Source organism: Phalangium opilio, unplaced genomic scaffold (genome assembly GCF_054372755.1).
Source record: "Phalangium opilio isolate 3A_F unplaced genomic scaffold, DU_Popi_V2 ptg000105l_1, whole genome shotgun sequence".
NCBI classification, from domain to species: Eukaryota; Metazoa; Arthropoda; class Arachnida; order Opiliones; family Phalangiidae; genus Phalangium; species Phalangium opilio.
In genome coordinates, this window is record NW_028324207.1 from 3,177,149 (window position 1) to 3,200,646 (window position 23,498).

At 36.1% G+C, this 23,498-nt stretch overlaps 3 protein-coding genes across 3 annotated transcripts; all 3 read left to right on the plus strand.

The window, feature by feature from the left end:
• Positions 1-8,221: 8,221 nt before the first annotated feature.
• On the plus strand, positions 8,222-10,211 carry LOC149625315 (uncharacterized). Its single transcript, XM_089851737.1, has 2 exons — positions 8,222-9,143; positions 9,846-10,211. The coding sequence occupies exons 1-2, from the start codon at positions 8,902-8,904 to the stop codon at positions 10,111-10,113; spliced, it is 510 nt and encodes a 169-aa protein (XP_089707863.1). The 5' UTR covers positions 8,222-8,901; the 3' UTR covers positions 10,114-10,211.
• A 5,340-nt stretch (positions 10,212-15,551) lies between these two features.
• Positions 15,552-16,638, plus strand: LOC149625316 (uncharacterized). Its single transcript, XM_089852126.1, has 3 exons — positions 15,552-16,132; positions 16,196-16,343; positions 16,409-16,638. Exons 1-3 carry the CDS (start codon positions 16,046-16,048, stop codon positions 16,636-16,638), a joined length of 465 nt encoding a protein of 154 aa, XP_089708252.1. The 5' UTR covers positions 15,552-16,045.
• Positions 16,639-21,166: 4,528 nt separating this feature from the next.
• On the plus strand, positions 21,167-22,636 carry LOC149625317 (uncharacterized). The gene is made up of 4 exons (XM_089852127.1): positions 21,167-21,338; positions 21,410-21,545; positions 21,608-21,828; positions 22,593-22,636. Exons 1-4 carry the CDS (start codon positions 21,167-21,169, stop codon positions 22,634-22,636), a joined length of 573 nt encoding a protein of 190 aa, XP_089708253.1.
• The last annotated feature ends 862 nt before the right edge of the window (positions 22,637-23,498 follow it).

Sequence of the window (23,498 nt, forward strand, 5' to 3'; positions counted from 1 at the left end):
CTATTCTAATTGCCACCATGATCTTTTCTTCTATTATAAAATCTTAACCTGATTAATTAATAGTGTATTTAACTTTCGGCTCACTCTGAACCGTTGATGTCTCTTCATTTCAGACACGATAATCAAAGCCCAAAGTTTACTTCACCTCAGGCCTCAATTAATAAAATCTGTCATTGTAGACAAAGACTGGAAAGTGTAAAAGATAAGGTTTGAAAATGAACTGCCTGAAGTAACAGATATTAAAATTTTCACTTTTGAAGACATCATTTTAAAACATCAATTATTTTAAAAAATTCTTATCTTACTTTTTTTCACCAAAATTACTTCGGGAAAGTATTTTAAAAAGGAACATACGCGTTATTTTAAAAATACTACGGCTTTACATTTTATTTTTTATCAAAAATTTAAAATTAGGTAGAAAATTGACCCTATAACGTGAGAAAATCGTTGAGAGCTTACAAAATATAAACCGTATTAAAACTTTACAAAACATATTCTTAAATTGTAAAGCTTTCAAAGTATTAAATATTAACGTGCTGTGTTGCTCTCAAAGATCACGATCAATCTACAGATCTTTTCGACACTAATAACTAAATCACAAAGAAAAGGCCTATATTATTTTCCGCTACGCAATATTTTCAATTTCAAAATATAAAAATTTAAACTCTTCAAGAGAAATCTTTTCAGATATCCAAGCATTTGAATCTCCTAGAACAGAAGTAGATCATATTACAGCTCCCTAGAAGTACTGGACGATATAACATCGCTGTGCATCAGCATTGTCTCCCAGCGCTGAAGGGAAGAGGGTATATGCGAAACGCAGCGGCGAATTTGTGAACTAAACCAGAGGAATGATTTTGGCGCGAAAGAAATTTTTAAAAAGCGGGGCAAGAAAACGGAAGTACGTAGTAGCCAACGAGAAAAGGTTTGAGAGAGAAGAGCGCGGAAGGAAACAAGTTGTTCCATACATAGTGTTGCGTTGTAAATATAATACTAGAAGTCCACTTTGTTTTTACGATTTTAAAAAATAATTGACGGTCTATAGGTATTTCGCTCAATTTTTAAACGCTTGTGTTTGAAAGGAAATTAATATGAATTCAAATTTTCAAAATAAAATTCATCATGCTAGAACATTTTTGGTGCATCCCTAATACAGCACTGAGTTTCCACCGATTTATAGGTTTTTAGCGGGGATAGTTGGACCGATTTATTACGAATTATAGGTTATGTGCGTCGACATAGAAATTTGTTTTTCTTTTTTAAGTCTGACAAATTTTTTCAAAGCTTTAACGTTTTCCGTTCGCGAAAGATGCTGGTCAATATTTTTCAGTTTTACAAAACGTTTTAGTCGCTTACGGTTATGCGATTTTAATATCACATATAAAATGTGTTCAGATGTGTCTTTCATTTGGGCATGCGACGATTGCAATTAGTTACATTGGTCCTAGACGTTTTTCCTAATTAGCAAAGAAACATAAGCCATTCTAAATCAAAATTATAGCGCGATAACAAGCTTCACTCTAATCACAACACTGACGGCGGTCTGACAGCCATTAGGCTACCATCAACCGGAACTTCCGCAGGTTAACGCAGCTCCAGATCCGGGTTAATGGGCAAACTATACTTGTAAAACTGAGTTATAGATGGCGGGCTTGGATGTCTTGGAAGAAAACGCTGTTTACAAAAGCATAACCTACGTCTTGTACTTATAGGGAGCTGTAATATGATCCACTTATGCCTAGAATCAAATGTTAGTTGAAAGTAAAACCAGTACCAAGCTAGTATCCCTTAAACCCTTCTAGGTGACAACTACTATTGAGGACAAAATACTTGGTAAATGTTGCTGAAAAATATTTTGGGAAAATGAAATTTTGGTGAAAAAAAGTACGATAAGAATTTTTTAAAATAATTGATGTTTTATAATGATGTCTTCAAAAGTGAAAATTTTAATATCTGTTACTTCAGGCAGTTCATTTTCAAACCTTATCTTTTACACTTTCCAGTCTTTGTCTACAATGACAGATTTTATTAATATCTGTCACTTCAGTCTTCATATTAATTAAAATTCTTTAGAAAATATGGGAGAAAAAGTCCTAGGCCGTCTAGCTTAATTACCGGTCGTCGGTAATCTAGCTTAATTACCGGTCGTCGGTAATCTAGCTTAATTACCGCTCGTCGGTAATCTAGCTTAATTACCGGTCGTCGGTAATCTAGCTTAATTACCGGTCGTCGGTACTCTAGCTTAATTACCGGTCGTCGGTAATCTAGCTTAATTACCGGTCGTCAGTAATCTAGCTTAATTACCGGTCGTCGGTAATCTAGCTTAATTACCGGTCGTCGGTAATCTAGCTTAATTACCGATCGTCGGTAATCTAGCTTAATTACCGATCGTCGGTAATCTAGCTTAATTACCGGTCGTCGTTAGTCTAGCTTAATTACCGGTCGTCGGTAATCTAGCTTAATTACCGGTCGTCGGTAATCTAGCTTAATTACCGGTCGTCGGTAATCTAGCTTAATTACCGGTCGTCGGTAATCTAGCTTAATTACCGGTCGTCGGTAATCTAGCTTAATTACCGGTCGTCGGTAATCTAGCTTAATTACCGGTCGTCGGTAATCTAGCTTAATTACCGGTCGTCGGTAATCTAGCTTAATTACCGGTCGTCGGTATTACCAGTCGTCGGTAATCTAGCTTAATTACCATTCGTCTGTAATGTAGCCTAATTACCGGTCGTCGGTAATCTAGCTTAATTACCATTCGTCTGTAATGTAGCTTAATTACCAGCCGTCGGTAATCTAGCTTAATTACCAGCCGTCGGTAATCTAGCTTAATTACCAGTCGTCGGTAATCTAGCTTAATTACCATTCGTCGATAATGTAGCTTAATTACCAGTCGTCGGTAATCTAGCTTAATTACCAGTCGTCGGTAATCTAGCTTAATTACCAGTCGTCGGTAATCTGGTTTAATTACCATTCGTCGGTAATTTGGTTTAATTACCAGTCGTCGGTAATCTTGTTTAATTACCCTTAATTGGTAATCTAGATTAATTACCCTTAATTGGTAATCTAGATTAATTACCCTTAATTGGTAATCTAGATTAATTACCCTTAAATGGTAATCTAGATTAATTACCCTTAATTGATAATCTAGATTAATTACCCTTAATTGATAATCTAGATTAATTGCCCTTAATTGATAATTTAATTAGTAACCCTTAATTGGTAATTTAATTAGTAACCCTTAATTGGTAATTTAATTAGTAACCCTTAATTGGTAATTTAATTAGTAACCCTTAATTGGTAATTTCATTAGTAACCATTAATTGGTAATTTAATTAGTAACCATTAATTGGTAATTTAATTAGTAACCATTAATTCGTAATTTAATTAGTAACCATTAATTCGTAATCTAGTTTAATAACCTCTAATTGGTAGTCTAGTTTAATTAACTCTAATTGATAATTTATTTTAAGAACGTTTAATTGGTAAACTACTTTAATTATTTAAATTCGTAATCTAGTTTTTTATCTTTAATTGGGAGTCTAGTTTAATTATCTTTTATTGGTAATCCAGAATAATTAGCAGGGAAAAGTTAAAATGTCCATTAAGCTAGTTTGAATTTGACTATATCCGCGACAATTTAGACCCGTGTGTTTTGATGGCGTCGCTGTAGCGGCCGCGTCAACGTCACTGCAGCAATATTAAAGCCGTCTTATCTCACTATCGATAGGCCATTCCAACCAAAAGGCATTAAGATGGAACAATCGGATTATTATGAGGCAACTATACGTTAAAAAAGGCCAACATTGGTCTCGCTGATATTTCCTAATAAAACAGTGTATAAATGCTAAAATATCGCAGATTGGGGTAGTTTTTAAAATTTAAAATTAAACATACTTAAAATTAATTTTTCTCAAAAACCTTAAAAATGGTCCTAGAAAAAGGTTTAAATTTTGATATAAAACCATTCCCAAACGTAACAAACGAATATTTCATTTCAAAAGGGTGGCGACAAAATGGCTAAATTTGAAAAAAACTCCATGTTATTTCTATGGGAAAATTTAACTTTTTCACCAAAAGGGCTGATTAATTTTATGGAAATGAAAACCACCCTTAGCAACTTTATTTTTTATACACTAAACTAATGGGTGGATCTTCTTGAAATTTTAACCACATATTGAGGGCCCGAATTGTAGTTCTGTGGAATTTTTTCAAAGCAGTTAATACGATACAAAAAAAGTTATAACCAATCAAAAAACCATCCTTATACATTAAAGTCGGCATGAGGTCTTATCTAAGAGAGCTATCGCTCTCCTAGAATTATTTACTCTTTGTTTCACTAAGCCTATTGCGGATGATACTTAATATACCCGCCGGAGTCTAAGTCTTAGTTTTCTTCATGAAATCACTAAACCAAGGATTATTCTATATACAGATGTAGTATAGCTTAAGTAATATATAAACAGCCATTTCAAATAACAATATTAAAAAAAATCTTTGGAATATCAAAATGAAACAGAGCTTTAAAGCTACAAAAGTACTAAATGCATCATAATTACGAAAAATACTTCCTTATATTCACTTTATATTATGGAACAAGTTGGGAAAACCAAAATAATACCTCTCCGAGTCAAGACAACTACTTACAAACTTATTTACCCAGATATGGAAATGTTAAAATTTATGAAATATTAAAGCAGTATACAAAGCACAGCAAATATACTGTAAATCAGACGACATTTTACATCCAATAATGATATACTTGTAAACATTAAAATCATCCGATGGGGGAAAAACGGGAAATGAAGAGATAAAACTTTGGAGGGATATTACCTTTACGTGTTTGTAAAGGCCCAATTTTCTACTCCTCAACTGTATGCCCTCTATGTTCAAAGCCATATTCACAACAGGGTTGCATTGTAAACACTATCCTTTCATTTCATCTCAACGATTTTCTTAGTTTGTCAAGATGACTGTTAACGTTACATAACACCAAAGCTTATTTGTGGCTACACACACTGAAAGTAAATGCGTACCATAAAAAGCATCAAAACACGAAGCTATTATCCGATTACGATCAGACCTTTCACTGGTCTGGACTGCGTTCAGCAGAGCTCACCAAAAAAGATAGCGGATTTTGGAAATGTTTACCGGTGAGGTCTGTCGTCATAGCTTTTCTCCGGTCATCGGCGTTTTATAAATGACGCTAGCGCAATAAAGCGTGCAAGGTACCAAGGCTTAACAAAAATTGTATGATAACATATTTATAGAGATAGATAACAACTTTTATAATTAAAATTAGAAACTAACATATCTTTTAAAATTCTCGCGTGATCAACTGGTTTCACGCCAATTAAATAGCTATAGTCCCATAGTGCTATTTGTATTAATTCCTCCATGGTTTTTCCGCAAAGCTGAGAACTATGCGTTTTACGTCACGTTATCCAAAGAGCCGACTATTTTCTTTGAAGACCGCCCTAGCTCAGCACTAAGCACCGTGACGTCAAAATTCAAAACCAAATCCCGTTATGTAGGACACTGCTAACAGCGCTGGGCTCTGCTGAACGCGGCCCAGATTTCCACCATGATTATATAATCTAAGCCTAATTATTTAAAAGTGTATTTAGCTTTCGGCTCACTCTGAACCGTTAATGTCTCTGCATTACAGAAACGAATACCAAACCCAAGCGTTTACTATTTGGTTCACTAGGCCTATTGACAAATAAAAGTTCATTTGACCAACATAGTAGCGTTGTGCTTGTATTCACTTTAGAAAGGATTATGCTATAAACAGATGTAGTATAGCTTAAGTAATATATAAACAGCCATTTCAAATAATAATATTAAAAAAAAACTTTGGAATATCAAAATGAAATAGAGCATTAAAGCTACAAAAGTACTAAATACATCATAATTACGAAAAATATTTCCACATATTCACTTTATATTAAGGATAAAGGGAATATTATGGTTCTGTAGGATTCCTTTACACATCAAAACAAAACGAACTTCTAACGCAGCGCACTACTGTAACAACGGACGGACACATACAGACAAAAACATAGACTGCTTTTTAACTCTTTCCGTATTAATTTTGAATTGAGAAACAAGATTATCTTAAATATTAAAATAAATATAATTAATATTTAATATTTTCTTCGTTAGTTATTCGCCTTATTGAACGTTACATCGTTTTAAAAAAGAACAATTAAACATTCTTGAGAGACTTGACTAATATTGGCGTTTGAAATGAAGCATACGCCGGTTGCTTCGCCTTAATCAAATAGGTAGTATATAAGGGTGTCGAACTACAGTTAAAAGCAAGAACAACCGCAATTGCGAAAACCTATCGTGGACAACCCACCCTAGGGAGGCTAGACGTTTCTCGTAACCCTAGCTGATCGCCGCGAATGTCTTAAACCCAACGATGACGATGGAGTAGAAGCCAGGTGTGCAGACTGGTGTCCATGTGGGATGGACAAAAACAAAGACCAGAAGATGGTGGTGTAGAAGCCAGGTGTGCAGACTGATGTCCATGTGGGATGGACAAAAACAAAGACCAGAAGATGGTGGTGTAGAAGCCAGGTGTGCAGACTGGTGTCCATGTGGGATGGACAAAAACAAAGACCAGGAGATGGTGGTGTTAGAAGCCAGTGTGTACAGACTGGTGTCCATGTGGGATGGACAATGACCTGAAGATGGTGGTGGTTAGAAGCCAGTATGTACAGACTGGTGTCAATGTGGGATGGACGAAGGCCGTAAGATGGTGGTGATTAGAAGCCAGTAAGTACAGACTGGTGTCCGTGTGGGATGGACAAAGACCAGAAGATGGTGGTGAGAGAACTCAAGTAGAGTAGCCATTTCCGTGACTGTGAAAGCAGTTCGGAAATGGTGAACACGTTTGCTCCGATTTGGAAACTGCGAACGCGGTCACGTGGGTGTAACAACAGACACACACACAGACAGACACACACGATCGTTACAGAACCTCTCCGTGACATACGTCACTCGGAGAGGTAAAAAGGGAATATTAAGGTTCTGTATGATTTCTTAACACATCAACACAAGGCTAACTGCTAACGCGACGCACTAGTGTAACAATGGACGGACACACACAGACAAAAACATAGACTGCTTTTTAACTCTTTCCGTATTAATTTTGAGTTGAGAAACAAGATTATCTTTAATATTTAAATAAATATAATTATTTTAATCTTCAATAATTAACATTAATAATAGTTAAACCGTTTAAAATAAAGTTATACCTATTATCATCGCAAACTTTGCTAATATTGACGTTTAAAGTGAAGGGTACCCCTCTTGCCCGCTTTCTTCAAATTTTGGGGTATATATACGATTCGTTTCCATTATAATAGTAAGGAAAAAGCGCAATTGCGAAAACCTTTGGTGGCGATCCCACCTTAGGGAGGCTAGACGTTTCTCGTAACCCTAGCTGATCGCCGCGTATATCCTAAAACCAAACGATGATAATGGAGTAGAAGCCAATGAGACAGATTGGTGTCTATGTGTAATAGACGGAAAACCAGTAGATGGTGGTGTTTAGAAGCCAGAATGTACAGATTGGTGTCTATGTGTAATAGACGGAAGACCAGTAGATGGTGGTGTTTAGAAGCCAGAATGTACAGACTGGTGGCCAAGTGGGATGGACAAAGACCAGAAGATGGTGGTGATTAGAAGCCAGTATGTACAGACTGGTGTCCAAATGGATTGGACGAAGAGCAGAAGATGGTGGTGATTAGAAGCTAGTATGTACAGACTGGTGTCCATGTGGGATGGACGAAGATGAAAAGATGGTGGTGATTAGAAGCCAGTAAGTACAAACTGGTGTCCGTGTGGGATGGACAAAGACCAGAAGATGGTGGTGTGAGAACTAAAGTAGAGTAGCCATTTCCGTGACTGTGAAAGCAGTTCGGAAATGGCGAACACGTTTGCTCCGATTTGGAAACTGCGAACGCGGTCACGTGGGTGTAACAACAGGCACACAGACAGACAGACAGACACACACGATCGTTACAGAACCTCTCCGTGACATACGTCACTCGGAGAGGTAAAAATTCCGAAGGGAGCGTGAGCCCCCCCCCCTTGCCTGTGTCGCACCGTCGCACGCGTAAACACTAAACACGAAATATACCGTATAAATCTATCAATTTTGCACGCCATCTATGATGGACGAAAAAGTTAAAAATACATCCAATCAAACGAAAAGAAAAAAATAACCCTTTCTATCTATTTTCCGTAAATTATGGATAAACGATTATTTATAAACGAAACAAGCAAGTTCTGAGGATAATGGCGTAGACAACATGGAGACATAATGTGGAGTTGTAAAAAAACCGCCCTTACACTTTAAAGCCACTTTTAAACGCGTAATAGCTAAGGTAGTGAAATACAACTTTTTCGAACTTCCTTGAACTATGAATGCGGTATTGAATTTGCGAACTTGTTTGCTTTGATTTGCAAACTGCGAACGCGGTCCCCTTGGTTGTAAGAATGCAGCACACAGACACACCCACATGTCCAGTGCAGTGAATGGTTTTAGTCAAGCAAAATGAACAGTGCCTTCAAGCACTCAATTTTTCTATTGGTTTGTGTTGGTGCAGGCTTCGACATTCCTTCGTCACTGGCGATTCGCTTCAGCGTTGGAGTTTATCTCTTGATAGTAGTGATTTTCGTCAATTTGTTCAACGGAGTCTTGAAAGCCAATTTCTCGTCTCAGAAGATAGAAAACATTAACAGTGCAAGGGATTTATTGAAAGTACACGACGTCAAAGTTTTCATTTCTGAGTTAATAGAAGACAGTGTTAAACAATCGGTGGAGATTTTTGAACACTTTAATCTCATTCCTAAAGTCCATTAATAAAATTTCAATTCTAACAGACTGACATGAAAACTCTCTGGCATCAGCGAGCAAAACGCTTTGAAGCGGGAGACTTACAGTCAGGAAAGGAAATATGGTTTGGAGATTTACCTACTTTACAGATGGCCTTGTTAATGCACTTCGATGAGCCAAAGCTGAAACTATTGCATTTTCATCTTGGTTCGGCCAAGTACTTGGAACAACCGCTAGTGCTCCCAGTTAACAATGCAACAATGAATCCGAAAGCTCTGAAGAACATCAACCAAAGGTTCGTTAACTTTCTTAATGCACGAATAGTCTGCGTTTTCGTGTTTCTCCTTCGCACATCTTTAATATAAAACGTAGCTACTTGAGTCTTCTTCAATAATTCTATACCTCAACTGGCGATCACGCGTATTGACTAATAACGCTGGAAAAATCTTAATTATTATACAACTACTCTCGAGCACATATGATGGCGAATTCAAGAGCTACGTATCGCATTACGTTATTGCTCGTGGAACCGATACGTAGTAAAATGGATATTTTTAGCAGTTCCACTTCCAACTGCCGATTGATCCCATAGACCATTTTCATAGCACCGCTTAATTTTGACACCGCTAAACCAATCGATTGCTTATTTGGTAATCCGCTGTCAAAAAAGTCCAAATGAGAAGCGTGCAAATCACGTAACACGCTTTAAATGACGGCTTTTGTTTAATGTTCATATCGCTACACGCCCGTGAAATCCACGCGAATTTACATAATGATTAATGACTAGCGCATTTTAATCGAAATCGGCAACTCTTCATAGGCCTAGTGTCACTTGAAATCTTTGGGGGAATATCATTTTACAAGTCCCGGCCAAAAGTGTCGAGTGTACCTTGAAACTATCAAATAAAGTCGGCATTAATCACACGGACAAATTTTGTAGCCTGATTTAAGTTACTGAAGTGAAAAATTAAAGTATCTCACCATTTGGTGATTTCAGATTGCGGTCTTTCTTGGAAACCAGCCAAATCACAGCATTTCACCGCGTGTTCGAGAGAGACTTTCACGTCGAATTGGAACCTCAACATTCGACGGCTGAGAATGAAGTCCACGTACTCGGGTTCAAGGACATTGAAGCCAAGTTCCGATTGTGGGCGGCAATGCTTGGAGTCGCTTCTTTCGTCTTCACCGTCGAGCTACTGACAAGATTCCAATTTCGAGAACCACTGCACATCACTAGGATCAAACGAGGATTGTTAGGAATGTAAACCCTCGCAACGGAACTTTAAACCGGAAACTGATTTAAAACGATTCCGATCCGAACAAAGACATGGCTAAGAGTCGGTTCAGACTAGTATTTATTTGCATAAAGCATAGGTATCTTCATGGTTAAATCACACATCAAAATTGTACACCACCCGTAAGCAAAGATTACAAATTTTAAGACATGGAGCGAGACCGCATTCGACCGAATTCAATTTAGCATACACAATAGCGGACGACGATAACCGCGAACTAGCACAAGACTACCTTTCGGTAGTGAATATAGCTACGCCGGTTCAGCGGCCAATTACCGCGAAACTCTGATGTCTCGCGACTTTTGGCCATCTTCACACTTTACCTTTGTCCACTTTTGGTGATACCAAGAAGTGATATCTAGTTCACTAGGGCAAGGTATAAATTCGCCACATTTCTAGCTTTATCTCCAGTTCAAACGTAGGTCCGGAGTTAATCCCCGCCTCTAAATTACAATTAGCATCGCATTGGTTCAGGGCGACGCGAATGACGAAAATTACTGACGACTGAGCGGAGGCGAATTAGCCCGGCCTCCTTTTACGTCCCATCTTGTATTTTGAAAGGACTGGGACTATGTCGCGCGAATACTTAGGCATCTTTTACCATCTCCCTAGTAAACTAGATATCGCTTCTTGGTGATACCACGGGCCACTAAACTAAGAGGGCATTTCAGCTATAGCTTTGCCTATACGAACGGTTTGCCTCTTCAAAGAAATGGGCACCTATGTGAGTTAGGAGGGAAAAAGGGGGTCGAACAGGAACGTGTAACACGTACCGCAACGCCATCTACCGTATAATAGACTAATTACATGAACTTTGACTCTGCCAGTCTGTCTTCTGCTACTATTATAGTAGCTTTAGTCCTGTCTCGAGTTTTAGTTTTGACGTTTCATCTTAATTGAACTCTATTATTTATAATGGGTGTAAAGCATTGTGTGTTCCCTAGCTGCAACAGCGATAGTCGCTTCAGCACTAAGCCTCATATGAAAGGAGTTTGGTTTATACCCTTTCCCAAATATAAAACTAAAAAAGTATATTGCATTCAATGGGTAAACTGGCTAGCAAAATATAGGAACGGATTTACGGTAGATGACATTGGACCTAATACGTACCTCTGTTCTAAACATTTAAAAGACGATTTTTTTAAAAGTCAGCTATGGCTTAAAAAGACAGATGGTAAGCTTTAGTCAATACTACTTAGTCGTACTTATTTATAACATGTGTTTAAAATTTTTAAGACTTTACCATTGTGACAACTGAAGTCAAAATATGTAGGCCAGTGTCAATTCTGAGGCAGGTTTCTCAAAATAAATCGGCTGTAATTTTGGAACCAAATATTATTCCTCAGAAGGATTTAAAAACCATCTAAGGCATGAATCATTAGCAATGGAATGTTCCAATTTTGAATATAAACAAAGTGAACCACAAACAGTTCCTGTATGTCATTAAAAATCTCTCTTGTTGATCTGCTTGGACTATAATACTTATTTGATATTTCATAGATTTATGATGTGCAGTCTTCATCAACCCCATCATTTATTCTAGATCATAACTATTGTGGAACTCAAAAGGCTGTTCACAAATCAAAAAACGAGTTAATTATGAACCTTTCTAGCCCTGTAGAGTCATTTGTTCACGAAGAAATAGTACAAAGTTCAACTGTTGTCGAGGAAATGTTTAAGTTCTACGAGTTCCCAAAGGAATGGGCTGTTGCCTATGATGCTGGAGGTTTAAAACTATCGAAGAGGGGGAAGACAACTGAAGACTAATCAAAATAGCCCGTTTTAGTTCGAGTCCAGTCCCCAAAATAATAGCCCTATACGGATAAAATTTTACTGACTTATAGTTCAAACCTTCTCCTAACGATTAAAATATTTTTCATTATTTTTAACTCAATATTTAAGTCAGAATATTTTTTCCCGCTGGTGAAGTTTTGGATGTAGTTATTCGAGTCCAACTCTTACAATTCAATACCTAATGTTTTGTCCAATATGTCATTCGAAAGACAATTTTGAGCTGTATCGATTAAAATAATTTTCAATTAAATCCGTCCACTAATAAAAGAACTGCACCAGAAAAACTTCAAATTTAGACAGCTTCAATATTTAATTCCTAGAGGGCACCCTATCTGGGTATAGGCTAAACTCTGAACTTCTCATACTATGTAGAAGTTTTCCTTCTATGCTGGTATAAAGACTGGCGGAACGCCGGGAAAAGGTAAAACTGGTCGGCTGGCCCCCGCAGCGAGATTTTGAAGTTCTTTTGTTGTACAGAACTACCGAGGGGAGGGGTTAATATGGGAGACTGTGAATGCTTTTTTGAAAGGCTTCATTCGCTTCGTCAAAGAATTTTGCTGCTCGTGGAGTCGTGGATTTCGGGGCTATTCCCGCTTATCACCAACAAAATTCTAGTTTATCCGTCTTTAAATTATTCCTCACTGACCCTCTCCCGGGTGTTCAAATAAAATTTACTTTACTAAATGATTTTTATTAATTAAAGGGAGTCAGAAATGGTCATACAACCAGTTTTAATCGATTTATATTAATTTAAAGCAATTTTTATGTTATTTTATTATTCTAAATATAGATAGCTTCCACTAAAAGGGCTAGAGATATTTCCTCCCCTCTCTCAGCTTTAACTGCAGTGCAGTGTTGTCAGGCCCTCTGAAATTAGCCGAGTTAGTCAAGTAACGACTGAAACTGAACTGCTAGCCTTCCTCTCTACATTTTGTTTGGCTCACAAACGGTCTGGCGTCGAAAAGAGATGTGGTCGTTGTCTGATACTTGGTATTGCCGTAATATTTCTTCCTATAATGTCGATGGCGCTTTTTGCGACTAAGAACTTTACTTGGTGGTCTTTTTCTTTTCGATTACCTTGATTTTTTTCTTAGGGGTGATTAAGGAAGACTTAACTCTGTTGCCATATACATTTTAATTTCGAAGTTGGTTAGCGATATAAAGTCTTAGAAAAAGTTTTGCTGCTAAACAAATTAAAAACTGATCTCGTTGTAACAAAATTGACTACTAGTGGCGGTAGAGAGGGGCGTAGACTATGTATCCCTCCATCTGGGCTCGCTCTTGTAAGAGGGGACACTGTACGCGCCCAATAGGGGGATGACACTGAGCTAAGAGAGAAGAGTATGACGTTTGCATACGCAGCACTGCCATTACTGTATTAAAATGATGCAAAGGTTCACTAACCGTAAACTACGTGTACATTTTAGGAGCAAGACTCACACCTTATCTGACGCTCAAATTTCGAATAGCGCTACATTTATTGTGCATTAGGCCTAGTTCAGACCCTCTTAAATGTTACCATGTTTCAGATGATTACTTCAGTGCCTTCAAAGCTATACTAAATGTACTTTCAATAGGGAAGAGAAGTACAGCTCTAGTTTTATAGGTATTGTAGTTTCAAGAAAAAAAAACTTTACAGATATTACAAGCGTTTCTATTGAGAAAGGGGTAACCGTAACGGTGTCACGCGAGGGGCAAACCACTCCCGTAATGGTGGTCAATGAAAGAAATTGTGCTATCCAAAGATAAAATTCCCCTAACATTCTCAGGTGTTCACAGGTCAGGTGGACGGATTTAATTGAATTTTTTTTTAATCGATGCAGCTCAAAATTGTCTTTCGAATGACATATTAGGCAAAAAATTAGGTATTGAATTGTAAGAGCTGGTCTTGAATAACTACAGAAAAACTTCACCAGCGGGAAAAAATATTCTGACTTAAATATTGAGTTAAAAATAATGAAAACTATTTTAATCGTTAGGAGAGGGTTTAAACTATAAGTGAGTAAAATTTTAACCGTATGGGGCTATTATTTTGAACACTGGACTCGAACTATTTTGGGTTGTCTTCAGTGGTCTTCCCCCTTAATGAAAAATGTCGAGGTGAACATCCCCTCTTGTTCAGGTCGCTATCTATCCCTGATCCGTAACGCACGCCCTTTCCCTTTCACTGGTAATCTTAACCGCGCTTGAAAAAAAAAATCCCCATTTTCAAAGATGCGAGATCAGGTTCGTCTCACCTAATGTTCCATACATTAAAGCCTTCATGACAGTTATTTCTATCGGCGTTAGTATAGCGTTGAATAATAATAAATGGTTAACTGAATTCCGGTACAGGGATGGTTTATAGAAGGAAAACTTCTAAATATCCACTATAATACCTACTACACGGGGGATAGAATTGTGTTATTCCCCGCAGATCTGAGCGCCATCGTTTGAAAAAGATTCGAACTTTAGGTCAGTTGTCCTCCCCCTTAACTATGAAATAGGATCTGTGCTAGCTTTAATAACTATAGACCTTGACTTCAGTTTAAAGCTAAGAATATTGAATCAACGTATAAAAGAACATGCCCTATTACCGAATTTATGTACAAAAGTAACCTGCCCAGAAGATTTGACCAACTTATTGCAAAAATTGAGTCACATGAAAGTGTGTTCCGGGAATCATGAAGAAACATACAATGATATTTTGAAACAAAAAGCTGTTCCAAATGGTGTGATGTGCTGGCCTACCAATTCGGTACGACATGTTTCATGCTGCCTTCTTTCTCAAATGAACAGGTGTGGCAAGTGCGTTAAGCTACGTAGTTACTTTCGCCTTTACATATTTCGAAAGAAAAAAGAAAAACGTAGAATATCGTCATTTAAAGCTCTAAGCCACGAAGAAATTCTTCATGAATTGAAAAAAGACAAAAACTAACATAACTAACATAAAGCGAGGACTTAGTAGACGAGAGAAACAAATCAGTAAATTGATTATGAAGAATGGAGAGAATATTGGTGAAAAAGCTAATGATTGGCTATCTGATGTTCTTGAAAAACATTTTAATCCAACTATGAGAAATCTCGACTTTCCGAAACTTTTTTTGGCAACTCAACTAAAAATGAGCCAATTAAAAAGCAAAAAAAGTAGGCGATGGGACCCATTAGTTGTACACTGGTGTTTGTATATGTATCATAAATCTCCCAGTCTATACAAGTCACTGGAGTCTTCGGGAATTCTTAATTTACCTAGTTATTCAACTTTGCTTCGAAATTCAAGTGATATAGGAAGAAAACCAAATTTTCAACCAACTATGTTTAATAAACTAGCGGAAGAAGCGAAGATTAATACTCTTAAAGACTATCAAAAATACTTTTCATTGTTGATAGATGAAATGAAAATTAAAGAGGATCTAATTTACAGTAAGAAAACAGGGGATCTAATTGGCTACACAAAAATCAGTGATCCGTACGATAAAATTGCTGCATTTGAGCATCAGCTATTTGATAAGAAAGAAAAGCCCATTGCAACGCATGCATTGGTTTTTATGATTCGAGGCACAACAATGAATTTTAAATTTCCACTGGCTCATTTTCCTACTGATTCGATAACTGGCGATGAACTTAATTTCCTTGTATGGCGAGCTATTGCCCTTCTCGAACTTAAAGGTTTTAAAGTGGTAGCCGTTATTGGTGATGGTGCATCCACAAATAGAAAGGTTTTCATCAAGCACGCAAAAGGAGGAGATTCCTACAAGTGTTTAAATGTTCATGCTTTTGATGAGGAGAGGTTCATCTATTTTATCTTCGACCCACCACATTTGATTAAAACAGTCAGAAACTGTCTTCTAAACAGCCGAGATGGTTGCAAAATCCGTCTGATGTATAAAAACGGTCAAGACTTAGTATGGACTACTATTATGAACTTGAACGTAGCCGATCCACTTTGAGGAAAGCACATAAATTAAGCGATGATCACGTATATCCCCAACCTCAAGCTAAAATGAAGGTTAGATTAGCCACTCAGGTTCTCAGCGCCACAGTTGCAAATGCAATTGAACAAGAGTTTGGAGAAGCAGTATCAGAGACCACACTATTTTAAAGAACTTTCAACAACTGGTTTGACTGCATGAACGTGAGAAACCTTAAAAGCGGATACCAAACTCGCAACCCATGGGTGAACCCATATGAAAGTTCAACTGACATGAGACTTAAGGTATGGCAAAAATAAATCCAAATATTAATACACTATCTATTTTAAAATTAATGTTTCAAACAGTGGCTCAGAGAGGATTTTTTGAAGTACCTTAGCGATTGGGAAGGGGATGTCAAAAATAGAGAAAGTAAAAGTGAAAAGCCTTACACAACCCAAGAAAAGAAAAAAATGTTGCTTAGTCAAGAAACAATGTCTGGATTAAAACAAACTAGTATGTCATATAATACATTTTCAACTCAGAATTTGCAAAATATTTACCATGAAACTATATTACAGCTAAAGCAATGGTAGAAATAATACCCTTTTTGCTGTCTAAAGGCGCGAAATTTATTTTGACAGCAAATTTCAATCAAGACCCTCTTGAGAACGAATTTAGTCGCCACAGTCAAGCTCTGGGATCTGGCCAGAACCCCACCTATCAACAATTTTGCAATAATGGCCCTACACTCGCAGTAATAAAAAGAGGAAATATAAAAATAAAGGTCTTAGGAAAAAATTGTCAATAAAATATTTGTCAGTAAATATTTTTACTGTACTTGTTTATTTCATTTCTATATGTAAATTTAGGAACATTTTATCACATAAAATTACATTTAGGAACATTTTTTCACTATTTTTTGCCATACATTGATTTTAGGAACATTTTTTCAGCTTTGTTTTGCCCGACCCGGAATTGCCAATATCACTTAACTGTTGTCTCAAACTTCTCTTTGCCCTTGCTTTTGTGTTGTTTAATCTCTGCTGCTCTTTTAAGTCGTTTTTCTCATTTTTCACATGACCATTAGCGTCAGTGTTGATCAATTTGTCAATCATTTTGTTTAAAAGTTTTTCCCCTGCTTCTTGTAGAACCCCACTCCTTTCGCATACTGTTTTCCAGTCAATCTGTAATTGTTCATCTTGATCCAGTATTTGTTTAACTTCAGGTTTTCTGTTCAGTCTTTGGTTGTTTTTTTTACTAAAAATATTGAATATGACCTTGTGAATCCTCATAAAGAATTTGAAAGTGTCCTTCGCGTAAATTAAACCCCCACGATCTTGCAGTTCTGTCCAATGCATTGTTTTGATTTCGACACATTCTTGATGATCTTTTTCGCATGTTAATTCATTGAAAATTAGCAGGCCTTCAGTAGATGATTATAAGGTTTTAAGTAACGTTCCAACAACGAAAAAAAAAACTATCCAAGCTTTTTTCCTCTTCGAGTTGCTCATCAACTATTGGAATGTTTGAGATTCCATCGTATCGTAGGCTTCTTCCAAATATTTCGCCTAATAAAAATTGTATTGCGGCTCTTTTTTGAAGAATAGTTACTTCTGGCTCCTATTAATTATTTTCCATTAATTTATTAATTAAATAATTAAGTTATTATTAATTTGTTTTTACCTTAATTTATAATGTGGTTTGCATTATGTTTTCCATAAATCTACTAGAAAATTTAATCGAATTGGACTCGGCCACAAATTTATCCATGCTGGTGTTAGTTAGAAGTTCTTGTAGCTCCGTTTTAAGGATTTCTTTGGTTGTGTCATTATCTAATTTTAAAGCCCATGAGAACAAATTCACTTCGTCAAATTTAATTCCATGGTTTCAATTGCAAAATCGATAGATCCCAATGCAAAACTAAATACGTTTTGAAACATTCGGTCATAATCATTTGAAGACACTAATTGCACTCTCTTTTTTAATTTTGATGGTGCAGATGCCACCAATGGTTGTGGTATCCTTTCAAATCGTTTCCGTGACTTTAGACTACAGGGTTCATTGTTGACAACAACCTTCTTTGTCTCGGTCTTCGCCTGTAAAACTACATTATGGTCTTTAATGTTGGGGTTTTCTTTCGGGTTTCTCTTTGCTCGAATAGTTTTTGTAGCTACTTTCTTAATTTTGGGCTTTTGCGTCAATTTCTTTAGCCCACTAGCCTTGGGTGGAGTATTTTGACTGAAATTTAGACAAACAGTCGTTGAATTAGACTACTGACAAAATCTAGAAATAGGTACTAAATTAATTGTAAAGTTTAATTACCATTGAATTGTTGAAGTTGAAGGTCTAATGTTTGGTGCGTGTGCGTCAGACTTATTGTTCAAATTAATATCACAGGATCCTAGAAACTTATCACATGAATTATCACTTGTAATATCACGTTTTGAAAGAGCCTTTAAACCATTTCCCTCCTTGGAATTAACTTTACTACTCATCAGTCATTGTCTAGGCATATTTAAATTCTTTATCCTATATATATATTTGAACACAAGTCACAATTTTAAACTATTACATTTAATAAAAGCAGCTTACCTTCAAAAACACCCAACCAGCAGCACTAACGGTACAAAATTACTCTCCTGTAGTCCTGTTATCAGCCACCGTTCATTTAAAAATGGCGGCGTTGTCTAAAAATACTCTTTTCCAGCCTCACTCGCCTTGTTACCGAAATGACGTAGTTCCGCTTTTTAAAAACTACCGCTAGAGGCGACACTAGTAAAAACCGTTTCGCTTGAGCGCCGCCCGATAGCAGAACTGAAATGTCCTCTTAGTTTAGTGGCCCGTGGTGATACTAAGCTACGATAATTCTTATTGTCGTTCGAGGATGAAACCGAGTTTATTTAAAAAAGTGACACTTGGAAATGAATATAAGATGAAGTTTGTATAATGGCGTGTAAATAGCTAACGCAATCTAAGACAAATACTCAACTAACCAAAGTACTAAGTGAAACAAAATAGAAGTTCTTACAATAATTGTAACCGTAAACAAATTTTTTGTCAGGCGTGTCAGTGAATGAAACCAGTCTTTTTCAAAATTCTTAAAAAATGGAATTATCTAGTGAGGGTACGTTCCAATTAGGGAATACAAAGTTAATAGTATATACTACTTTATTACTTAGAATATTGAAATTACTAATATTTTTGTAAATTCGCAATGACTCTTAAAACGAAAATAGGCGTAGGAATTTGTTTACGAGACATAAATTACTACATAGATATTTATTGATGTATTCTAAGAAATAAATGAAAAATAAATAATTCCTAAATGTATCTTTGGGAAAACAAATAATTACTAAATGTATTTGTGGGAAAATAAATAATTCCTAATTGTATTTTTGGGAAAACAAATAATTACTAAATGTATTTGTGGAAAAATAAATAATTCCTAAATGTATTTGTGGGAAAATAAATAATTCCTAAATGCATTTTTGGGAAAACAAATAATTCCTAAATGTATTTTTGGGAAAACAAATAATTACTAAATGTATTTGTGGGAAAATAAATATTTCCTAAATGCATTTTTGGGAAAACTAATAATTACTAAATGTATTTGTGGGAAAATAAATAATTACTAAATGTATTTGTGGGAAAATAAAAAATTACTAAACGTATTTGTGGGAAAATAAATAATTCCTAAATGTATTTTTGGGAAAACAATTAATTACTAATTGTATTTGTAAAATAGGATGCCCTTCGCAAAATTAAAGGATTATATAGGACTCATATATTGTTAGATTTAGAGTGTGGATAATTTTATTTTATTGAAAACGTAAGATTCTTTAAATTGCGTTACATCGAACCTAGATCTAATCAAAAACTGAAGGGCTCACACAGACACACATTTAGATTTACATGAAAAAGTGACTAATAATTAATAAAATGTAAGCAAAAAGGGACATAAAAGTGACCAAAAATCACCAAACCAAGCTATTTAAAAGGATCAGGTAGGAAGATCTGTTTTTCAGATAAGACAGATTTTCGTTATTCTTTTTAATAATCAAACATATTTTAATGGTCTGTCGAGCTCAATCTGTGAGTTTAGATATTTAAATAAAAAATTCAATTTTGTTATTTTGGAGCGCGTTAGTTTTGGTTTCATATAACAAGATGGCCGCGGCCATATTAACGTTTTGCCGAGGCTAGTTAAATTTATTTTAAGGTGACCCCGGCCTATATACTTTACGGGGGTTCTTTTTCATCTTTTAAATATCAAATATAATTCCATTTATGAATAAAAATAATATAGCATGATTTTGGGTTATAGATTAATGAAACAAGTAAATAACAAACTTCTGTTCTATGAACTGGAACAGTTTTGTTAATATTTTTGTTGCAAACCTAATATTTGTGGGATAATAGATGTGTTTGGGTACGAAAATTATTCATTGATTGCACGCTTATAGCAATGTGCAACAAGCGCTTAGAATTACCCCGAGCAAAAGTACTATAATAAACCTCCCTTCGGGAGGAAAGTATACATCAGCCCATAGGCATAATGTTAAAACTCGCGCAATATCATCGATAGGCCAAATACCATAAATACACAATATCGGGCGCGGACAAGCCAATGTAAAATTTAGTTCCTTGATATGGTCGTTGGAAAATAGTTCAGGCGGGCCGGCGGGGAAATGAAAGACTTCTGCTGCGCTAGGCCCAAGATGAAGAATGCCGAATCGCAATGTAATTTTTATGTACGAGATTTATCAAATAAATCTACACAAACGGTTATTACAAAACGAAAATTTAGTGTACTAATAATCCAAGAAGATGAACATTCTGAACCAAAGAGGAAAAAATTGAGACAGGTAAAAATAACAGCATTTTATATCCACTTTTGTATGTGGGCCTTGGTTTTCATGTTTACGCCGAGTTAAATAACATTTCGATTTAATTTAAGCTTAACCATTCTTAAATGCAGTTTCACTTATATCAAAAATCTTTTCACAGACTAATATAATTCCTTGCGAAGATTCTGTCACCCCATCATCACGGCCACATAAGTTTCTAATTATTATTGATTGGTTGTCATCAAAATCGAGGAATGCTGCAGCAATTACCTACTTGGAGAAATGGCTACTTAAGGCGGATGCATACATGGGTTTGGGAGCGGTAAATGGAACGGTAGCGGCAACGGCCAACGGCGGCGGAAAACCATACACACCTACTGTTTGGTTTGACGCGTCGCTAGCACGAACGCCACCGTTTTCCATAGATATAGGTGGCGTTGTAGGCACAAAATATAATGAAAACCAGTAGCAGACGAATTCTTTGGCAAAATGGATTCCCATTTATTGCTCTTGAGGCGACGAAAATTAATATTAACTTTACTTGTTGACAATATAAACAAGAGAGAGAGAACCAAGTGGGTGAAACGTATATTTCTCAAGAGGCGGCAACAAGGTGACTTCCAAAACCTTCTTGCAGAAACGAGGCTGCATGACCATGAAGGTAATATATCCTTTATCAAGGCCTACATTGATAAACTTAATTATCCCCATTAAAGAAATTTATTTATCCAGGATTCTTTAACTATCTTAGAATGGAAACTGAGACCTTCGATGAATTACTTCGATTAGTTGGACCTAAACTTGTGAAAAAAGAAACTAGGTGGAGGAAACCAATTTCTCCGGCAGAGCGACTGGCATGCACTCTCAGGTAAAACATTTTTCATTTGAATATAGAGATATGGATTTATAGAGAACATTTAATGTGTTTAGATTTTTGCCAACTGTATGTTCTATGATAGACATGAGCTACAGTTTTAGATTGGGCCATTCTACTGTTTCTCAAATAATTCGCGAAACTTCAGAAGCAATTTGGGAAGTTTTAACGCCATTGTATGGGAAGGCCCCTAGAAATGAAAATGAATGGACAACTATAGCAAAAGACTTAAATTGGGAGAAATGGAATTTTCCCAATTGCTGTGGTGCCCTTGATGGTAAACATTGCGTGATCCAGGCTCCCAGCAATGGCCTTGTGTCCCATTCGACCGAACGCGTTTCCCATTCAACCGAAAACAGCCCAAATGTGCGGTTTTGGGAAAATATATATCAGAATTTAAAAAGCAAACGTTTTCACTTTTTCTAAGGAATTTTTTTTTACCCTACAGTTTTCGTTGTATATATATATTGATGTTTGAAATGCAAAATTTAATTTTAAGAGTGATTGATAATGGAGAGGATAGCTAATAAAGGCGGATTTCTTTACATTAACAATATTTTGGAAAAGGCGTACCATAGTTAAATGATTTATAAAATATTATTAACCTAACTTAACCAACCCAAACCTAACCTAACATAACAGTAATGTTTTGAAAAAGGCATATTATTTGAGAAGTCATTTGAAGCTATAAAACATCAATATTTTGGAAAAAGCGTAACATTGTTAAATGATTCATAAAATATTACTAACCTAACTTAACCAAACCATACCTAACCTGGCATAACAGTAATGTTTTGGAAAAGGCATATTATTTGAGAAGTCAATGAAGCTAAACATGAATATTTTGGAAAAGGCGTACATTAGTTAAATGATTTATAAAACATTACTAACCAAACCAAACCTAACCTAACATAACTGTAATGTTTTGGAAAAGGCATATTATTTGAGAAGTCAATGAAGCTAAACATGAATATTTTGGAAAAAAGATCAGCTAGCTAATTGGACCAAGTCATCTTGCGACTTATTGTCACTTATCTAAAGGCTCGTTTACATGTGCGCGAGAAATGGAAAACGTCGAAGCCTAAAGCTGAGAGATGAGGCGTATTTGGGTTTGCGTTCTCTAGGCGTACCGTTTACAAACAAGCGAGAACTTTTTAAGTAGCGCTTGTTGCTCATAGATGAAGCGGGTGTTCCGAATAAGCTCCGATCTGCCGTGGTAGATTTTTCAGCTCATGTTCGCTTGTCGCGAAGAGTCACGTGCTTTTCCAAGCCAATAATAGCCAAGGACCGAATATCGTTTGATATTTTTCCGTTTGTTTATCTCGCGAAAAAGGCGTAGACACCCTCATTGAAAATATCTTTAAAAGAAAGAAAAGAACAAGATAAAATTTTTGAAATACGTGTAATCACATTGTCTCATACTTTCAATTAAATCAACATTATTTAGAGAAAATATACGCACCTTGACAAATTATATCAAAAAACGTTCCAAAAGGCTTCTATTTCTCCATATAGGATGTACCCACCAACGACGTTCCATTCTAATTTTCTGTTTTATATTTTGTTTGTTATAAATGTCAAATGTTTTTCAAAAGCAATAGTTTCTTTTTAAGCAGAAGCAAACTAACGACAGTCGACGTCATTTTATTTGCTTACTTCCAACTGAAAGGCAACTCTGCAATCTAGGCTCATGCTACCGCTCAGCTCATATGTAAACGAAGGAGCGGGTGGAGCAGCGGGAACAAACGCTTTTGGCAGACGCGATTTTTTTAGGCGCGAGAAAAAGATTCGACTTTCAACTTCTACTTTCCGCTTTAAGCTTAATTCTCGCAAACATGTAAACGAGCCTTGCTTACCATTGTTAAATGATTTATAAAATAATACTAACCTAACTTAACCAACCCAAACCTAACCTAACATAACAGTAATGTTTTGGAAGTCAATGAA